This window comes from Oryctolagus cuniculus, chromosome 10, assembly GCF_051225735.1.
Source record: "Oryctolagus cuniculus isolate XC-2025 breed Fujian yellow rabbit chromosome 10, ASM5122573v1, whole genome shotgun sequence".
Classification (NCBI taxonomy): domain Eukaryota; kingdom Metazoa; phylum Chordata; class Mammalia; order Lagomorpha; family Leporidae; genus Oryctolagus; species Oryctolagus cuniculus.
In genome coordinates, this window is record NC_142876.1 from 109,683,009 (window position 1) to 109,703,970 (window position 20,962).

General features: G+C 60.7%; 1 protein-coding gene across 1 annotated transcript in view; it reads left to right on the forward strand.

Annotated features, from left to right (window-relative positions):
- The window catches only part of WNT7A (Wnt family member 7A), a 49,203-nt gene that overhangs the window by 15,762 nt on the left and 12,479 nt on the right, over positions 1-20,962 (forward strand). The window contains exon 3 of the mRNA XM_051852676.3: positions 888-1,159. Coding sequence (XP_051708636.1) covers positions 888-1,159 — 272 coding nt within the window. The remainder of the gene's footprint in view (positions 1-887; positions 1,160-20,962) is intronic.

The window sequence follows — 20,962 nt, forward strand, 5'->3', positions numbered from 1 at the left end:
CACACACTTGCTCCTGGCCCCATGTGGCCTGGGCATCTCTACCCCCTCCACCTGCTCTGGGCTCAGGGCCTCTTCCTCCAGGAAGCCAACCCCACACTCCGGCTGCGAGCGCTTCCTCACCGACTGCCCATGTGGGGCTTGTAGTGCACGTGGGGCTTCTTGCAGATGGCCGGGGTCAGTCTTCATTCTGTAGACCCTGCTCCGGTCCCACTCTGCAGGTGGGGAGATGGAGGACTCAGAGGCGGGAGGATGGCGCCACCGTCACATCTGGCCCGAGCATGGTCCTGTCACCGCACCACAGCCTATAGGACCGCATGAGACCTACTGTGTCAGGCAGGTGCCAGGAGCCAAGCGTGGGGCCCAAAGCTTGACCCAGACATGCTATTGGTGTTGCCGCCGCCGCTGCTGCGAGGAAGCACTGATGTCCCCATGGTACAGCCGAGGGCACTGAGGCCCAGGCAGCGTAGTCACTAGCTGAAAGTCACAGACCCAGGCCCTGCTGTGCGTGGCATGTAAGCTCAGGCCTCTGGCCCCAGAGCAGGTGCACCCGCAGGTGTCTGAGGAACGCTGCTTTGTGACATTGAGAGTGTTGAGCACGTGTCCAGTGTGCTTGGCAGTGGGGGGCGGGCAGGAGGGGCAAGAGGGACCCCCTGCCCTGCCGACTCCCCCAAGGAGTGGGGCCTGGGTGGGTGGCTGCATAAGGGGGGTGCTCAGGCCTTGGCATCACCCTGCAGGGGAGCAGTTTGGGATGTTAGGAGCGCAGACCTCACAGTGGACTTTGGGGCTCACTGCTCCAGGCTCAGCCTCCCGCCTTGGCCAGGCCCTGCCTTCTCCCGAGGGGCCCAGGGAGCTGACCACAATCTCTGCCCTCTTCTCTCCTCCCACAGGGAGCCGGGAGGCTGCCTTCACGTACGCCATCATCGCTGCCGGCGTGGCCCACGCCATCACAGCGGCCTGTACCCAGGGCAACCTGAGCGACTGCGGCTGCGACAAGGAGAAGCAAGGCCAGTACCACCGGGACGAGGGCTGGAAGTGGGGTGGCTGCTCCGCCGACATCCGCTACGGCATCGGCTTCGCCAAGGTCTTTGTGGATGCCCGGGAGATCAAGCAGAATGCCCGGACGCTCATGAACTTGCACAATAACGAGGCGGGCCGCAAGGTAGGCAGCCAGGGAGGGACGTGGTGGCTCTGACGGCCGCGCCATGCACAGCTGGTGCCGGGGGGTGGTGGTGAGCCCAGGGCTCGGTCCCTGGCCTCTTTCTGCTGCTCAGTATTTGTGTGGGGCAGGAAGCGTGCCCATTCGTGGAGAGGTTGCATGACTGAATCCCCCTTGACACAGTTTGGCTGGAACTCAGCGAGGCAGAAGGGCAGACGTGGACTCTGGTCCGTGGGTCCACGAGATCCACAGGGCCACACTCCGAGGGGGGAGGTGTTGAGTGAGTTCCGTGGCAGTCGCTCCTGTGGCTAACCTGTCCTTGGTCACATTAGCCGAGGTCTGAAGCCTCAGGTAAAGAAGGTGAATGTTCCCTCTTCAGCTCCTCCTGGATTCTGTGTCCACGTTAGTCAGGGACGTCCTAGGAGCCTAGTGGAAGCGCCGTGGGTGGAAAGTGCAGCTGGAGGCCCCGTCCCACGAAGAGCTGGTGGTCCCTAGTGGGAGGAACAGAGGGGTCAGCAAGCCTGGGGACAGGACAAGGACCCACAGAGTGGGTGAGTGTCATGGGGAGGCAGGTCCTGCCACCACTGAGGAACTGATTCAATAAAGCAGCGAGCTCCCCATCCCAGGAAGTAGTCAAGTGGAGGCAGCTTGGCCAGACATCTTGGAGCCCCCAGGTCAGTGCTGCTTGGTGTGGGCCGTGTTCTGAGCCAAGGCTGAGGTTGGGAGTGGGCTCAGGACACCCAACCCCCAGCCCCTGGCGGCAGGATGGGGGTGGGACGAGGCTGGCAGGTGTCAGGAGGGAAGGTTCTGGCGTCTGGCTGGGACACTGGAGAGAAGTGTGTGGGAGCCAGGCTGGGTGCTTTGGTGATGGGATGTGGACAGCTAGCACCAGGGCCACAACAGGGGCACCCACAGAGTCTGGGCAGCGGCAACCTCAGGGGAGACCGTGTGTGGCCTGTGCCGAATCCGGGGCGCAGGCCGGGTCCTCGGTGCCTCCTCGCATTGGGCTCCACCCAGGTGTGGCTGCGTAGGATTTCCTACCAGGTGTTTTAGGGGCAATCAGCTCGTTTCTAATTGTTGCCTCTTAAAAACTGGGAGTCATGAATAAGTCTTACAAAAACAGTAAAGAAAGAGAGGAGAGGGAGAGGAGAGGGAGAGGAGAGGGAGAGGAGAGGGAGAGGAGAGGGAGAGGAGAGGGAGAGGGAGAGGAGAGGAGAGGAGAGGAGAGGAGAGGAGAGGAGAGGAGAGGAGAGGAGAGGAGAGGAGAGGAGAGGAGAGGAGAGGAGAGGAGAGGAGAGGAGAGAGAGAGACCCACCCATAGGGGCTGAAACAGACACACCTGCTGGCCAAGTCTGGGCCACAGCTGCCCATCTGGGCTTGGGGTCTGGGTGACAAAGTGGTGGGAGTGGCTCTGGGGACCAGGCAGGCTTCTCGCCAGGGCGTGTTCACCCACTTCCTCTTCAAGCGTCCCCTGATGCAGTGTCATTATGCCTGCTTTACGGGTGAAGTGACTGGGGGCACAGAGCGGCTAAGTCACAGACTGAGGAGCGTCCCACTGCCCATCAGCAGCAAGGCCAGAATGTGCACTGCCCGCCGCAGTGGCGTTTGCAGCTTCATCTGCTATGCACGCAGGTGTGGCGTGGTGACCTGAGTGGGGCTGGGCCGTGGGGCTGCCTGGGTCCAGACCCAGCTGTGTCCCTTCTTCCTGTGAGCTCAGGACGGAGGGGAGAGGAGGAGGAGACTGGGCAGGAAGGTGCTCAGCGCGGGACAGTGAGGTTCCAGGCTGCGCTCCTGTGCGTCTGTCGTGCGGCTGCGTATGGGGCCTGGTTTCCGGGGCACCTGCACACCCTGCAGGGAAACAAGGCCCGTTGTACAGGGCCAGTGGGAGGGGCCGGGGGCCGCCTCTCCCTCCCTCTCTCCTTCCCTCCCACTTCCGGTGTGTCAAGCTTCCCAGGGGGCCCTGGTGAGTCACCCTAGGGAGCTGTTCACCTGGCCTGCCCGGGGATGCTGTCCCAGTGAAGTCACGAGGCCCTGCCTGTCCCGTCGCAGCCGGGGCTCCTGTCCAGGGGGCGCATACCTGCAGTGCTCCCAGCCGCACCTTCTCCCTGCTCTGTCAGGCGCCCCCAGGTCACAGGTAACCCATCTCAGGCTCCTTCCTGCCCTGAATCCTTACCCACTGGAGGCAGCCCCGAGGCATGGCAGTGGCTGCCCCTTCTTAGCCTGTCTCCTCCTGGGGGCTGTGTAGCTAGGTAGTAGTAGATTCAGGTGGGAGAGAGTTTTACAAACCGCCCAGCCCCACCAGCCTTGCGGCTTGGGCCACTGTTTGGAGGGGCCGTCACCAGTCCCAGGGCAAGGTAGACCCTGGGCACTGTCTGCGTTCATAAGACCAACCTTAGTGGACTTCCTGGAGGAGGCAGGCCCCCAGAGATGAGTGAGATTTGGCCAAGCAGAGAATAAATGAAGACAACCAAGTCTCGGGATGAGGGTAGGGGTCAAAGGTCCCGAGGTGGGGCCTGGGGCCAGTTCAGCAGCCTAGGCTGCTCGTCTGTGGGTTGCTGAAGGAGTAGCCACAGCCGGGGTGGCCTGCAAGGTACCGGCCAGGGGAACTGCTTGATTTCCCTATGGCCGCCTTTTCCTTGGTGTCCAGGTTTCGGCCTCGGGGAAGCTTCCCTTTCACTCCCTTCCTACACTTTTCCCGGCTGTCACTTTGCCCAGGGGACTCTCCCTGCCCAGGCTGCAAGCTTACTGCAGACAGAGAGCCGGGCCTCTCACACAGCCTCCACGAGGCCTCTGCAGCCTGCAGGGCAGCAGAGCCACTGACGGACGGTTCTGGGGCAGGGGCAGGGGCAGACAGACCCCCGGGAGACTCAGGGGAGCCTTGGGCTAGTCCAGGTGCAGGGTCTGGGCAGAGTGCAGATGACCTGACACCCGAAGGTTCTGGGCAGGCCCAGCTCCCCCAGCTCTGGAACCAGTGGAGAGCCCAGCTACGTTCTTGCAGGGAGACCCCTGAGGGTGGCTCCCCGGTGACAGAGCTCAGCCAGCCACTGCCTCCCTCACCGGGAGGTGGAACTGGGGGCTCCTCCATGCACACAAGGAAAGCCTGACTGCCTGTCAGTCCCACCCCTCTGTGTCATGCAGGAAGTGAAGGCCCGGAGAGGGTGCTGGCTGGCCCCCAGCACCTAGGCAGGGGCCACACAGCACAGCCAGAGCCTGCCCCAGGTGCTCAGACCCTCACTCCCTGCCGCAGGGCACCCCAACGGCCCGGATGTGGATCCCCCTGGGCAGGACTCCTCCTGGGGTCTCAGTTACTCCAACTACAAGTTGGACAGCTGGGTCCCCAGGACCCTGGGATGTGCGTTTATTGGGAGTCGCGCCTCCCTGCCCGGGGACAGACCGCAGCAAAAGGGCCAGCGCCAGCCCGGCTGCGCGTGTGGCTTGGAGAGAGCACAGATGCGTGCAGTGCCCGCCGCCTGCTCCTCTGCCAGGAGACAAGACTCGACCTGACTGCAGGCTCTGGCGCTGCCTGGCAGCTGGTGTGGGAGGAAGGGGTGTGGGGGCCGGGGAGGGGGCACACCAGGGCCTTCCGCAGCCCAGCGGGGTCTGGCCCCTGGCTGCTGGGGGCCTCCGGCCCTCCCCCCAGCAAGTCTCCGGGGGGGTCTGAGCCCGGAAGAGTCAGGCCCTGGCAGGTGGGTATGGGCCACGGGGCTACAGAGGGAGGGGCACCACCAGGTGGGCCTCGTCCTCTTCCTCGTGTGCCCTGCGGCTGTGTGGTCCAGATGTGAATCACAGAGCGCTCAGGCTAGGAGACGGCAGCGGGGGCTGCTCACAGCCTTTGAGGGGTGGGGGAGCGGAGATTCTAGAATTGTAGTCTCTCTTATCGGCATTTGGGGATCATAATAGTCTTGGATCGCAACCGCAGGCCGCTCAGGTTGGGGGTGGTGGAATGTGAGGGTCACATCCTGGCGGACGGGGCTAGCATCGGAGGATGGAGAGTGGCGTCAGAAGCGTTGATTTGCAATCTCTGGGTGGCAGCTCCTTTGTGGCGCTGAGTCATTTCTTCCCAGCCTGCAGCAGGCAGCGGGCAAGCGAACCGGGCACAGTCCTCGCCCTCGGGATGCTCAGCCTAGCGAGAGTCAGATAAGAGGAGCGGAAATTATGTTGGCGGCTACTCGCCGCAGGAGGAAGCCAGCGAGAGCGCAGAGGAGTGGGGAGAAGGGCTCACTCCAAAGGGCTTTGCAGGATCAGCAGGAGTCCTCCAGGCGGATGCTGGGCTGGGAAGGAAGAGGGCAGGCCAGGGGGAAGCAGGCGTGGGGAAGGCGTGAAGTCCTCAAGGAGCGCCGCGTGGGGAAGCTCAGTGTGGCGGGGTGGGGCTGCATAGGGGGCTGGCGGCAAACACTAGGTCTTGAGGGCCAGGTCAAGGTATCTAGGCGAGACTTGGGGTGGGGGGGCTCTCGCTGGGACAGAGCGGAGAGCGGAATGCAGGGGCTGTGGCTGCTGTGGGTGCCTAACCCCAGTAGGGGCCTCAGGCTGGGGAGGGAGGGCTGTTTAGGGAGCATATTGGGGGCTGTGTTTGGTGTGGGTGGGTGGGCGCCGCCTGAGCTGGAGTCAGGAACGGGGACGCGGAGACTGGTTTCCAGGGCAGCGAGTGATCCTTGGGCCAACCGGGGAAACGCCCGTGGCTTCTCACTGCAGTGACTTCCTGGCAGCCACCAGTGGGAGGTGGTCTCATACTGTCCCCCCCCCGCCCCCAGAGAGTGCCCTATGGATGCTGAAAATAGGAACACAGGAGAGAGAGTCAGGGAGGCGGGAGGAAGAGGAGGGAACCCAGCCCTTCCAGAGGCATGCTTGAGCCTCTGTGAAACCCCTCCCCCCCACCCCCCGCCGCGGGGGACGGTGCCCAGAAGCCCAGGCGGCACCTCGAGTCAGCCTCTGCAGGTTCCGCACTCGGGACCTCCTGCCCGGGCATGGCCGCGGTGAAGACGCTGCACCTGGCTGCCAGGGGCGAGCCTGGCTGTACCCGAGCGGTACCTGCACCACAGGGAGCTCTGGGGGCCTCAGGCAGGGTGGGGCCCTCAGCAACCCCTTCCCGGGAGTGGGGAGCCCGGGAGAGGCAGCCCTAGGGCCGGGGGGCTCAGCTGGGACGGGCGGCCCCTGCTGGAATGCGCGCTTGCTTGCTCCCAGGGAGGTGAGCTCAGGGGGATGGAATTCCCCCGGTGCAAAGTCACCTCCCAGTCCCTGCGCAGCCTCTTGCTCACAGGGGCCGGTGGGTCTTGTCCCTTCCTGCCCTGCCCTGTCGGGTCGGGTGGCTCCTGGGAGCTGGATTCCCCCTCCTGCTCTGACTGCAGTGAGTCAGGGGACGCTAGGGACCCAGCCCCTGGCAGCTGGGGCGGGGCCCAGATAAGACATGCTCAGCTATGCCCCCTCGGCTGTCCCAAGGGCCACTTGCATATTTGCCCCAATGGAGTGGTCCGTGTTGGCACGCCAAGGGCCCCAGGAGCCAGGCACTGCCTGGCCAGGCTGGGAGGAGCCACCTCTGACAGCTACAGTTCCCGCCTTTGCAGAAGGCTGTGACCTGGAGAACTTGGAGCAAACAGTGGCCTTGGGGAAATCTCATCACTCCAGGGTCTCATTTCTCCCCTGGGTGTATGTGCGTGGGTCTTCCAGGTTGGCCCTGCACAGCGGGAAGGACACAGGGTTCACAGGACCACTGCACATCCATCTTGTCCCCAGCTACCCTGGCCTGCTCACCGCCGTGCGGCCACACTCCTGGGGTTGGTTTTGCTTATAGCAGTCGGGGCCTTTGCACCTGCCACATTTCCTCCAGTTGTCACTCTCCCGTCACACCTTTGTGCGATGAGTTCCTTCAGGTCTCCTCTCAGATGTCACCTTCTCAGAGAGGCCGTCCCCGACTTGTCTCCCCAGTGTCTGTGCAACACCCTGCTTCTTCCTGTCACAGCACAGTCTGAACTCAACGATGTTTTATGAATGCAATCAGACAACTCGCAGTCTTAGGGATTCACTTCTCGCTCAGATCGCTGCATCTGTCAGTGGTTCCTTCTCTCTCATTCCTGAACGCACGCCTGGTGGAGATGCACCCACGTCGGCTTAACCACTCAGCCTGAGCGGGATGGCGTCCGGCGTAGTTTGCATCTGGGGGCTGATACAACTCGGGCCGCATGAACATTCCCACAGAGCGTCTCTTGCCAGCATAAAGTTGCATTCTTTAGGATGGACGCCTGGAAGTGTGAACATGGGGTCGTACGGGCTTAGCCTCTGTGCCTGGCTTGTGTCCTGCAGTGTCTTAGAGGTTCCGTGAGCCACTGTGTGAGCGTTCGGCCAGGAGTCAGTTTCTGGCCTCTTTATGCCCTGACTCTGGCAGTGCCGAGGGGAACTGTGGGATTGTTTTAGAATTGTATGGTTCCCAGCCTGCGCCGTGACTCACTAGGCTAATCCTCCGCCTTGCGGCGCCAGCACACCAGGTTCTAGTCCCGGTCGGGGCGCTGGATTCTGTCCCTGTTGCTCCTCTTTCAGGCCAGCTCTCTGCTGTGGCCAGGGAGTGCAGTGGAGGATGGCCCGAGTACTTGGGCCCTGCACCCCATGGGAGACCAGGATAAGTACCTGGCTCCTGCCATCGGATCAGCGCGGTGTGCCGGCCGCAGCACGCCGGCTGTGGCAGCCATTGGAGGGTGAACCAGCGGCAAAAGGAAGACCTTTCTCTCTGTCTCTCTCTCACTGTCCACTCTGCCTGTCAAAAAAAAAAAAAAAAAAAAAGTAAAAAGAATTGTATGGTTCCCCTGTTGTGGGCCCATCTCATCAGTGGGGGCCAAAGCTCAGATCCAGGGGGCCCTTGCCCAGGCCGTACACCACAGGGAGTGGAGAAGCAGGATTCACATCCAGGACCAGCGTTCTGGCTGCGAACTCCTCTACTCCCTGCAGTTGTTCAAGGTGGGATGAGGGCTGCAGTGAGGGCCAGGAGGGGGCGGGGTGTGCTGGAGCCGGAGCATGGGGGAAGCCCAGAGTGACCGGCACAGGCTGCAGCAGAGGACAGCGGGGGCCTGAGGTTTTTCCAGTTTTCTCTAATGACACAAGCAGAGCAGAGCCTAGCCAGGTCCCGTCAGTGGTGCCGTGGTGATCATGGCGGGCAGTGCCCAGGGAGGGAGGCCATGGGGGCAGGGCAGGCGCAGTGCCTCCCACAGAAAAGGGAAACATCTGAGGGGCCAGGTGGTCCCCAGCTAAGAAACCCCCATTCCCAAGCTGGCACGGGCATGGGCCGCCTGGGGCAGGCCCAGCGGAAGTGGCCGGACACCTGGCCTGAGAGGGCCTAGGGGGCTCAACCTGGGAGTGGGGCAGCATCACTGTCCCCCAGCGCCCTGGAGGGGCTGGGGGGGCTGGGTGGGTAGCAGGCAGGGCGGGGCGCCAGGCTGGAGGTGGTTCCAGCCTGGGTGAGAAAGAGCTTGTGCCCAGGAGGCGGGGTAAGGTCCCTCGGTCTCCTACGCTGGGAGAACATCAAGCCCCTTCTTTCTGACAGCTGCCCTGACAGGCGGGCGCTGATTCTGTCCCACAGCTGTCCTGTGAGCTTAGCTGGCTCTGTTCTGTCCACGTCACCAGTGAGGAAGGGAGGCACAGAGAAGCGAAGTTTCCCGGGCCGCACAGCTGGCCAGCACTGCCCAGCAGTCTGCACGCAGGCTCTCTGGCTGCGCATTTCCGAATGCCCGGGCTCCCAAGCTGTGATCCTCCCCTCCCTGGTCCTTGGCATCCTGTGATTCTAGGGTGCTATCCAAGAATCTGGGGTCGTCTGGATTGGGAGTTTGGAGACAGTGACCCCCCTGTCGGGGACTGTGGGTCATGGGGCACTGGTGGCCCTGGGTCAGGCCTTGGGCCATGAGCTTCTGCTTGGGAGGGGACCCTTCGAGTCGGAGGGGAGCTGGGCAGTGTGAGGAGGAGGCTTCTGCACACTGCCTCCCCCAGCAGGTGAGTGCATTCGGAGTGAGCCTGGATGAGGAGACGCCCGATGGGACGTGTCCAGGAGGGCCGCATTTGGGCTGGAGACCTGGGCACCTCCTGTGAGGGCGCTGCTTGTTCAGCCTGAAGGAGGGAGGCGGAGACATGCGTCCACTCGCCCTGCAGAGCCCCTGTCCTAGGCGGTCACCTGGCATGTCCGGAGCCCAGCCCTGTCGCAGTGTAGGAGATGTCTGCTCCTGGCTTTGCTGCTTCCTGGCTGAGCAGCCTTGGGTGTGCTTCGTTGCCTCTCTGGGCCACAGTGGCTCCATCTGAAAACAGAACCCGTAATAGCTCCATGGAGGACTGTGAGGCCAAAATCATGGAAGGAATGCAAAGTGCAGGTGTCTGCGTGGTCCAGCAGGGCCCCCACGAGCCACCCATGCTATTTATAATTAAAGGAATCACAAGCACACCAGATCAGAAGTCCAGGTCCTGGGGCCAGCACTGTGGCTCAGCGGGTTAAACCGCCACCTAGATGCTGGCATCCCAGACTGGAACCAGTTCACGTCCCAGCTGCTCCACTTCCCATTGAGCTCCCTACTAATGGCCTGGGAAAAGGAGCAGAAAACATTCCAAATGTTTGGGCCCCTGCACCCATGTGGGAGACCTGGATTAAGCTCCTGGCTCCTGGCTTCAGTCTAGCCCAGCCCTGGATGGAAGATTCCTCTCTCTGTCTCTCCTCCCACTTTGTAACTCTAATAAAGAAATAAATTTTTATTTAAAAAAAAAAAACATTTTGTTTGAAAGGCAGAGTTATAGGGGTGGGGGGGGTGAAACACAGAGAGAGATCTTCCATCGGCTGATTCACTCCCCAAATAGCCGCAATGACCTGGGTTGGGACAGACCAAAGCCAGGAGCCAGGAGTTTCTTGTGGGTCTCCCACATGGGTGCCGGGGCCCAAGCATTTGGGCCATCTTCTACTGTTTTCCCAGACACTTTATCAGGGAGCTGGATTGGAAATGGAGTAGCCGGGACTTGAACCAGCACCCATATGGGAATGCTGGCATTGCAAGTGGTGGCTTCACCTACTACACCACAATGCCAGCCCCCATAAATAAATCTTAAAAAAAAAAGAAAGAAAGAAAGTCCCGGTCCTCAGCTGTCGCTTCCAGGGCTTGGTAGCCACGTGTGGCTAGTGGCCGCCTTGGGGCAGTGCTGGACTTGTGGTGGTGGGCAGAGAGTCAGTGCTGGTGTTAATTCAAGGGGACCCAGGAAGATCTCTCCCACCCCATCACCAGCCAGCCTGGGGGTCTCCAGTGCTGGCCATCTGGGGAGGAATTCCCAGTGTGGCTGCCATCGTCAGCCGGGGGCTCATTTGAAAGTGACCTGGGGTGGGGAGGGGCAGTGTAGCTCCCAGGTGAGCTAGAGTCAGGGCTCAGTTACACCGCAGTCAGACCCAGTCAGAAGGCGCCCACTGCAGACAATTAGCGCCTTTGTCCTTGCGAGGGACCAGGAGTCCTGGGTGTTATCAAATCTGTCTGGCTCAGGGGAGGGTGCCGGAGGCAGCCAGGGCAGGGGCAGTAGTGGTCCTGGGGGGAAGAAGGGGAAGGGGGCAGCCTGGTGATTGGAGGACCTGGCACAGGAGCCACAGCCATCCCTTTCTGTGACCTGGAACACGTGCGTGTATTTTGAAGCCAAATGCAGGGGATTATGCCCCAGAAGGGCTCCTTGCTTGAGAAAGGGGCATCTGGAAACCGTCAGGGTGCACCTGAGATGTACCCCATCGGAATGGCTCAGCTACGAGTGCTGGCTGTACTCTAGGGGCTGGGCTCTGCTCGCTCGCCATGGGTTAACCCATTTAATTCATCCAGCATCCGGGGAAGGGGAGGGTGGTCCTTGTCAATGTCACGTCACAGATGGGCAGCTGAGATGCAGGCAGGGGCTCAAGCAGCAGCCCGGGTTCCTGGGCAGCTCTGGGGCTGTCCTGACCCCAGAGGCCCCTGGAGCTGCCTGACCCCAGAGGCCCCCGGAGGATGGTGGCAGAGCCCCAGGCAGCAGTGCGCAGGGATGTGGTAGCACTCGGCCACTCCCTGCCTGCCACCCCGTGCCGCTCTTAAGGGAGCGCGGGCTCCTGCCTGGCACCCCGTGCTCCCCAGCATGTGTTGGGCCTCTGTGACCACACTGGGGAACGGGCGAGACACATGTGTGGCTCAAAACCCCTGACTGTGCGACCCTGGGCAGGTGCCCCTCTGAGCTTAGGCGCCTCATCGGGGAAGGGCGCAGAGAATCTGCACTCCTCTGAGCTGGGCACACGCCAGGAGAACTGATGCTCTGACACCCTGCCCTGGGCTTAAGTGCACAGGACAGCAGGGGCTGTGGGGTGAGCACAGCGGGAGTAGTGGCCGTAGTGCGTGGAGCTTACAAGCCACAAGCAAAGTGCAATCCTAGTGTTCTTCTGAGGCTCCTTCTGGCTCTCACAGATGTACAGGCCAGCACCTTTACAGAACCTACACCCTTGTAGCCGGTCGTCAGCCCAGGCCGGCCACGTCCCTTCCCTGTCCTTCCCTGCCACCCACAGCCTCCTGAGCTGGCTGCCTCCAGTCTGTGCAAACACTGGTTAAATGCTGCCGCCCTCTGCTCTCAGCCCAAGAGTGCTCCCCTTCCTCGGAGCAGAGACCAAAATTCTTCACCGCGAGACCTGCGTGCCTGTGTCTCTCTCAGCTTACCTCCTGCTGGCTCCCCTTCGCACATTCTGTTCCACCGACACCACGCTCACCCGGAGCACGCAGCACACGGAGGCCGTCCCTAACGCAGGCTCTGCCTGCTTGCTGCCTGCAGTGCTCTGCGCTCCCTCCCTCCCTCCCCTGCCCCGCCACATTCACCTCCTCCAAGCATCACCTTGGTAGGAGGCCTTTCCTGTCCACCCCGCCTGAAGCTGCCCTGCTCTGCCTTAGCACCTCCTGCTCCTTCCTCTGTCCTCGGTCTCCACAGCGCGTTCAGCCACCTGACAAAAGGCTGGGGGTTTGCCGCAGAGTCTCCGTGTGGCTGGGCAGTTACAGTGCCGCTGCAGGAGCCTCTGCGGGAGCAGCACAGGCCCGGGCAGAGGCTCCCTCCCCAGCTTCCTACCTCCAGCCGGCACCTCCCATCTGTGTGCCAATGGGGCAACAGTAAACAGATATTTTCCTTAGAACACCGCTGCGGCTCTTGTGTTACTCGGGGCACCAGTCTACGCACTTAATGTACGCGTTCATTTATAAACCCTCGCAAGACCCAGCGAGGCGAGTGCTATCCTTACTTCCTTTTACACAGGTAAATAGCACAGAGAGGTTCAGTGACTCCCTCCAGGTCACACAGTCATGAAGAGCCAGGCTGTGGATCCAGGGGCTGTACTGTCGCTGTGCTTGCTGTCTTTGGCACATGAATTCACTCAGTCATCAACTATCTCTAGAGTATTTCTGTGTGGGTGTTGGTGCAAGATTTTAGAATCCACCAATGACTGAAAACTGGTCCTACATACTCTAGTAGGAAGTGCTGAGCAGGCAAATAAGAGAAGAGACAGAGATTCATTTAGCAAACATTCGCTGACACCAACTATGTGTCAGCTGTTTTAGCCTTGCAATCAGAGATCAATTAAGACGTGATTTCCACTTTGAGGGGTTCGCATTGAAGAGCAGAGGGAGAGGGGTGACTTATCGTGTGGGAACATGACAAGATGAAGTGGATTTGATAGAAGAAAGTTTAGAGAACCGCAGGACCCCATAATGTGAGGCCTACATCTGAGTATTGGTTGGATGGAGGGAGGGAGGAAGGGAGGGAGGTAGAGACAGCAATTTAGGGAAGTGGATAGATAGTATTTGGAAGGGTGGCTGGGTGAATGGTTACATGGCTGGCTGGCTGGGTGTTTAGATGTTGGGAGGGTGGATGGGTGTTGGATGGTGGATGGTGGATGGCTGGCTGGGTGTTTAGATGTTGGGAGGGTGGATGGGTGTTGGATGGTGGATGGTGGATGGCTGGCTGGGTGTTTAGATGTTGGGAGGGTGGATGGGTGTTGGATGGTGGATGGTGGATGGCTGGCTGGGTGTTTAGATGTTGGGAGGGTGGATGGGTGTTGGGTGTTGGATGGTGGATGGGTGGATGGTGGATAGCTGGCTGGGTGTTTGGACGTTGGATGTTTGGATGCTGGGAGGGTGGATGGCTGGATGCTGGATGGTGGATGGGTGGATGGGTGGATGGGTGGAGAGTCATTTGGAAGGATGAGTAGTTGAATGGAAGGTGAAAAGCTGAGCTCATTGCTGGAAAGTTGGACATTTTCCCAGTGAGATCACCAGACCAGCTGAAAGAAAGGGTTGGAAATCCATGTATTCATTTGTTCAACAAATATTTATTAAGCACCTATTTATGCATCCGGTACTGTTTCGGGCTCTAGGATTAGACATGGTCCTTGCCTTTATGGAGCCGACATTCCAGGGGGACGCAGATGACAAACAAATAATCGAATAGAGAGAGAGCGTCCATTGTCAGAGGGTGATACATGGTGCGACGAAAAAGAAAGGAGGCAGAGAGGGCACGGGTCATAGGAAGGCGGCGGCATTTTTTCTTTTTCTTTTTTTTTTTTTTTTTGGAGGGAGCAGGATAGGCCACTCTGAGAAGGTGAGGTCTGACTGGGAAGCGAGGCCGCTGGGGAGTTCCGTTTGAGTCAGAGGGAACGGCAAGTTCAAGTGCCCAGAGGCAAAGGGGCTGGAGGTGGCTCTCACCCAGCGAGCAGGGAGCAAGAGGGCGGAGACGGGGGCCCAAAGCAGTGTGTTCACGAGTGAGGGCTGCAGGGGAACCCAGGCCCAGCACCACTGGGCTCTGGGAAGGGTTCCGGTTGGGCTGTGCCCTGGAAGGCAGCACGGAACACTGAGCCTGGGGTGCTGTGCCCCTGCGAGGGCACCCCCTCCCGGAACCCCCTGGACGGGAGCCCAGCTGGGAGGCCGTCAGCATTTTCATTACAGCTCCCAGCTCTCAATGGTTTACAGCTGAAGCGTGAAACAGGCCCTGGGCACCCTGCACCCCTCTGAGTGATTTACTTGCTCACCAGTTCTATATTTAGTGCCAGCTGGTGCTTGTTGGCCAAGTTTGCAGAGAGAAAAAGGAGGGGGAATCGGCTAATTTGGGGGTTGTTACAAGCTCGAAGATGTGTTTCTCAATTGTTGAAGATGACTTCCCAGCCTTTAGAACGTTGCAGGTGCCCAGGCACCTCCTGGCCAGCCCTCTTCTCCTGCAAACCCACGTGTGCTTCCGGGTGAAAGCACTGGGCAGAAAGGACACGCACAGCAAGAGTGCGCCAAAGGGGTAGAGACACTGAGTCCTGAGCCTTCCTGCCTACACGGGCTGGGCTCGGGGCCCTGCACTCCTGCTCCTGCTCCTGCCTGAAGCCGGGGCCGCCCATCAGCCCTCCAGCCCAGCATGCAGCAGGCTGCTCAAGCCAGTGTGGACACGCTGTGCAGAGCGTGGACACGCAGCTTCCCACTCCACGTGCAGGTCAGGGGCAAGCCCTGAGAGTCCACATTCACAGCCCAGATAACGGCCCCTGCTGCGGCTTGCTGTGGTCGGAACACATCTTCCCTAAGTTCATGTGTCAGGAACCTCATCCCCAAGTTCAGATGTTGATGGCAGCAGGAGCTGGGACCTCTGGGAAGTGATGAGGGTTACATGAGACCCTGAGGGTGAGGCAGTCCCACCATGGACTGCGTTAGTGGCTTTATAAGGAGGGGAGGCAAGACCCCAGCCCATGGACCGCCCCTTGCCAGGTGTGGATGCAGCCAGAGGCTGCAGCTGGGGTTGGCCTTGTGCCCTGGGACTGACTCCCCGACTTCCAGAACCATGAGCTAGATTCACCTCCATCCTTGCTAAGTCGCTGTGGCTGTGGTTTTTGGCTAGAGCAACAGAAAACCAAGACACTGGTCCTGGGACTGCTCCATAGAAACAAGACAGGAGCCACGTGAGCAAAATTACACGTTTACACGTTGTGGGAGCCACATCAAAAAGGTAAAGAGACATTCGATATAAGCTCATGTTTCATTCGATCCGAGACAGCCAAAATATTGTGACTTTAATATGTAATGGATATCTAAACACCCAGCTCCTGGCGTTCTGTCTTCCCCCGTAATCAGTCTTTGGAATCAGGTGTTGTAAACTCAGAGCATGTCTCAGTTCAGACTTGCCCCACTTCATGTGCCCATGTAGCTTGTGTCTCCCATTTTGGGCGACACAGATCCAAAGCTAGCTTGAATACCTCTGGTGGCAGGGAGCTCACTCCCTTCTGGCAAGCCCACTCCATGCCTGAGGGCTCTGTATTGGGAGTGCCCCTGGAACCAGCAGGGTGAGTCCAGCCTCAGCCTCTGTGAACCCCGGGTGGTTGATGTTCTCAGGCCACGGCAGTTCGGGGACTCCGACCCCCTCCCCCCAAGCCCTGGGAGCCAGGCCCACACCTGCCGAGGCTCAGCTCAGGCTCACAGCAGCCCCGAGATGGCGCCTGCTCTTCTCAACCCCTGCTCCTCTTGTTGGAGACCCAGCCTAGGAGCGAATGAGTGACACCCATAGGGTGACCTTAGACCTCGAAGTCGGGATGTGGAGGCCTCGACTCCCTCTGCTGACAGATCCCCTGGGGGACTGGGTTTCAGGGAAACTTCCAGGCCCACTCTCACTCCTGCAGACATGGCAGGCTGCCCAGGTGTCTGCTGAGCACCAGGGACAGTGGCAGGGTGGGGCTCCGAGAGCTCTCAGCTCTCGGTGGCACAGAAGCCCTGGGTCTTGGCTCCTGCAGCAGCTGCTGGCGGCTCTGCCACCGTGACCCCCACCTCTGTCTGGGGAGGCCCTGCCCGGTGCTCAGCTGGAGACTACCAAGGTGTCCCCCAGTGGAGAACCCTGACTGCAGCAGGGGCCAGAAAAGGGCTGTCCCCGAGACAGCTCTGTGTGGCCTGGCTGCCAGCAGGCAGCGTGCAACCTCAGCTCAGCACCACCCGCACCGGGACACCAGCACAGAATGGGATGGGTAGAGCCCCCCCCCCCCCCGGAAGCTTCTGCTCTGGAGTAGAGCACCAAAGAGCTTCATGGCAGGTGGCACCCCGGGAGGGGCCCTGCTGGGGTTTGGGCTGTTCAGCTACGGGCAGCCGAGGCCACTGAGGGTGCGCAGCAAAGTCCCCGCTCCAGGCTCCTTCCTGCACGGTCCAGGCGTCCCACCCTGTGCCCTTCCCCTTGCCCGCCTGTGGACTCAGGGAGTCTCCTGCCAGATCCTACCATGGTGGAATGCCCATCCAGGCTTCCCTTACTCATTCATTCATTCGCTCGTTCATTCATTCTTTCGCTGGTTCACTCAGGTCTCCTGCAGTTGCTTGGGAAGCATCTCCTGCAAGCCTGGCCTCTTCCAGATGTCTCCAGAGCAAGACACAGGCGGGCCCTGCGGTTCTGGAGCCGGCAGGCAGGCAGGCAGGCAGGCAGGGAGAGGGGCCAGGCCGGTCATCCTGAAGTGACCCGCATGGCTGGGAGGCTGTCAAGCAGGGTGGTGTGAGGGGGCGTGTGTCGGGGCAGGGAGGTGGCCAGCAAGGGGCGCTCTGGGTTGCTGAAGTGGAGCTGGGGAACAGGAAGCAGGGTCACAGGCTGAGAGAAGAGCAGTGGCAGGGGTGCCAAGGTGGGAATGGGCATGGCATGGCCCGCAATGCCTGACATTCGCAGGGGGTACTTGCAGGGCTGAGGGGCAGCAGGAGGGGCTCCCTTAGCCTCTAAGTCCTGCCGTGTGTCCCCATCCATACTCTGCAGGGTGCTTGGTTCCAGGACCTCGCACATCCATCCAGGGCCCCTTCGGCTTGCCCCCCTTTCCCACTGTCACAGCACCACACTACTCTCCTACTCTACCATCCCCCCACCTTGGTCTGTCCAGCTCAGCACTTCTGCTGCCAGTGGCAAACTCCTCTTCATCCTTCACAACCCACAGGACACCTCCCCTAGGAAGCCTTCAGGGTACACTCCCACTTGCCTCAGGGCAGTGTGCATTGGCCCAGTCTGCCATAGGAAGACTTGCTGCCCTGACTCCAGCAGAAACCGCCTGACCACCAGGCGGCGGGGAGGTCCCTCTGCATGGCTCTGGAAAGGCGGCGTGGATACAAGAGGACCCTCCCCCCACCCCCAAGCTCTGTTCCCCTGGCTGCATGTTACAGTCACCCAAAAAGCCTTTGAAAATTTCAAAGGCCGGGCCACACCTGAGCCCAGCAATCAGAACCTGCAGGACGGGGGTTGGGGAGGGGACAGGCAGTAGCAAACTCCGAAAGCCTCCGACTCTGCAGGCGACTCTGAGATCAAGCACAGGGCCGGGGAGACCCGTGGCCCCTGGCTGTGCTGGGCTGAGGAAGGGACTGAGCCCGCAGAGAATGGCAGCCTGGCCACGTCCATGCCCTGGTGCTCCTAGCTCCCAGGGATGCTGGGCCAGCTGGGACCCAGGGCTGTCAGGGTTTTACAGCATCCATCCAGTGGTGTCAGGGCACCCAGACTGCTGCAGAGACACCCCCACGAGCAGGGTGCAAACCTCGGCACTGCCCCACCCTGTGCCCTGGCAGCCACTCATCACCTCCTGTCTGCAGGGACTTGCCTGTTCTAGGTGTTTCCTAGGAGCAGAATCCTGTGCTGTGTGGCTCTGGTGACCGGCTCCTTTCAGTCCTGGGACGTTTTCCAGGTTCATCCGTGCCCTGGCATGTTCCAGAACCCTGCTTCTTCTTACACAGAACACTATCCCAGTGCACGCACAGACCACACTTCATAACATCAAAGTCACATGATATGGAGAGAAATCTCTAATAATGGAGCTTTCCCGGGATGCAGACAAAGGCTAGGATGGCGATCCAGGATACAGACGCCCAGGCCGCGCCGGCCTCTGGCAGGGTCAGGATCAAGGTGGGTTAGGACGAGAAATCCAGGCACGCTATGTTGACCACAGTTCAGTGGCACCTGCGGTGCTTGTGGGGGCCAAGCCCCGACTGGCAGAGGGCTCGGCTGCCGGGTAAAGGTGATCTCAAGGTCACGGTGAGTGTCAGGACTTGCTCAGAGGGAGCAAGGGGTTTCCCTGGCTTGGCCGTGTGGCAGCCCCTGGAGCAGGTGTCCCTGGCCCTGCACCTGCATCCTAGTGGGGCGTGGCAGCAGGGACTCCATTTTGCTGCAGGACCACCCACCCCCCATCACTGCACGTTTGCGCTGCTTCACCTTGTGGCTGTTACGTTTCATGCTGCTGGAGACACCCAGGGCAAGCGTTGGCGTGGACGTGTTTCTTGCTGATTGCATGCTTGGCTAACCGTGGGCCACTGTCTCCAGGCTGGTCCCTGAAAGAGCCCGGGTCTCTGGCCAGCAGAGCAGGAGACACCGGACAGACACAGGCCTGGACCTGATGTGCAGCATGAGCCCAGCTGTGCCCTGACTTCTCTGGCTGTGCGTCTGCATAGGGTTTGCTAGGGCCACCTAGGTGACCAAGTGCCATAGACACAGGCTGGGCCCTTGTTGGCTGGGCGGGTGGTAGCCAATTCACCAGCACAGCTGGTCGTGTGGAAGCGGGGACGTGCCTGTGTGCGCATGAGCACAGAGGGCTGTGGGTGTGCCTGGGCTCCGCAGGCAGAGGAGGGGCCTGGGGAGGTGTGAGCGTGCGCACGTGTGGTGCTGAGTATGCAAAGCCTGTGTGGACCTGGCTAAGGGGCAAGGGTGATGCCAAATCCCAAGTTCCTCCCGGGAGCTTCTGTGAGTGGACACCTGTGGGGAGCAATCCGGACTAGACTAAGTTACTCGAATTAGGACTTATTCTATGCATCTGCTCTCCCACAATATGGCGCTGGGAGAGAAGTAGGCAGCTTCCGCACAGCTGCCTCCAGTTCAACCAATTAACTGTAGGACTTGCTCCTGATTGGAGAGCAGCGTACTCAGCCGAGTTGGGATTGGCAGAGAAGGACTATAAAGGAGGAGAGAGACGGCATGCACCAGGAACATCTATGGGGAACATCTGAAGGAACACCTGTGCAGCCCCCGAGAGAGCCGGCCGGCGGTGTGCCGCTCCCCTGCGGAAGTGGGGAATGCGGCCAGGGGGAACTGCCCTTCCACGGAGGTGGAAGGGATAGTAGCCAACCCGGGAAGAACCAGCAGCAAACCCGGGGAGGGCCGAGCAGACGAAAGAACAGCGCAGGGTCCTGTGTTGCTCCTCCACGAAGAGGGGGAGCGACATAATGGTGCCGTGACTCGGATATGAAGCCTAGGCAGGGTTTAGTGTCGTTCCTCCATGAAGAGGGGGAGCGACAGACACCGGCACTCAGGGACTCCTTCGTTCATCCATGCACTCTACTGTGCGCCCTGCCCCCGAGCCAGGCTGCAGGGCTGATGGCAGGCAAGCAGAGACAGGCCCGGCCCCCTTGAGGCTTATGCTGTGCTTGGGGCTGGGGGGCAGCGGGACGAGGATGCCAACCTCTGACCTCTGACAACACTCGGGGCCAGTGCTGTGCTACAGCGGGTTGAGCCACTGCCCCTGTCCCTGGCATCCCACTGAGATCTGCCCAAAGCCATTCCAGTTGTGGAGAGCCAGGGTGGAGAGCAGACAATGTTGATAACCACTGGGGCTGCTGAGGCAGGGGCTTGGCCCATGGGGTCCCTGCACTGCTCTCTGCATTTCTGTCCAGCCATCCCTGGCTGCCTGTGCCTCATCTCCTGTGCCCTTGTGCCCTCCACTCTGGTCACAACAGGTGGCTTATCATTCCTCCAACACACCAGGTGCTCCCTGCCCCAGGGCCTTTGTACTGCTGTCCCTCAGCCCACAGCCCTTCTGTTCACTCTCTGCATTGCATACCTACTTGCCTCCTTGCCTTCTGGCCTCTGCACCATAGTAGCTCTCCGAAAGCCCTTTCTGAACCCTGCCCCGCCCTTCCCGGCTCTGCTCCCTTGCACGCATCACTCCTGGACCTCAGGCTGCACACATCCCGTGTCTGGGGTTTTGCCTGTCCCCTGCTGTGTCCCCAGCACCTAGACCAGTGCCGGGGACACAGCTGGCCCCAGTAAGTAGGTGCTCAATGAATGATCAGAGCGGGAACAGAGGATCCAACTGGAGTGCAGTGGTGAGGGGTGACCCTTTGTGTTGGAAACAGGACCCCAGGGGGAGCAGGTGGCACCGGCAGAGGGAAGAGCCCAGCCAAGGCCTGGTGTGGAAGGGGGTGCAGACCGCCAGGGAGGTCAGAGGGTCGGCGCTTCCTGGCCCGGCAGGGTCTCACTCAGCACACAGGGGTGTGTGCTGGACGCCCCGTGAGGAGTTCCCTGGGGCGGCCATGCAGCGGACAGGCCAGAAGCCCGAGCAGATGCAAGATGTGAGGGGGGGCTCAGTCCAGAGGACCGGGACACCAGGAGCAGGGAGGCACAGAGGGGCCAGAGGGCTGCCCAGCCCCTGCCCACCAGGACTCAGGCCCTCAAACGTGAAGGCAGCCTGGACGCAGCTGGGAGGGCGAGGCCTGTGCAGGAGCCAATCCCGAGTTCCCAAGCTGCTAGCTCAGGGGGGCTTTGTCAGCTCCGCCTCCGATATGGGTGTGGCCACGGGGAGGGCCCAGTTGGCAGGTGAGCAAAGCTGAGGCCCAGCCAGCGGCCTGTGGTCCCACACTCGGGCTCCTTCTCGTGTGAGCAGGGGTGTGTGAGTGCAGAAGGAGCTGTGGCTGAGACTGTGGCTGAAGGAACAGGTGCGCGTGTGTCCTGGGGGCAGGGCCATGGAGAGTGGGGGGCCTTGTGAGGGAGGGTGCGTGCACGTGGGGACCCAGAAGGAGGCGAGCCTGGGGGGACGCGCTGTGGCCCACGGACAGAGGTCAGTTCACAGGGGGT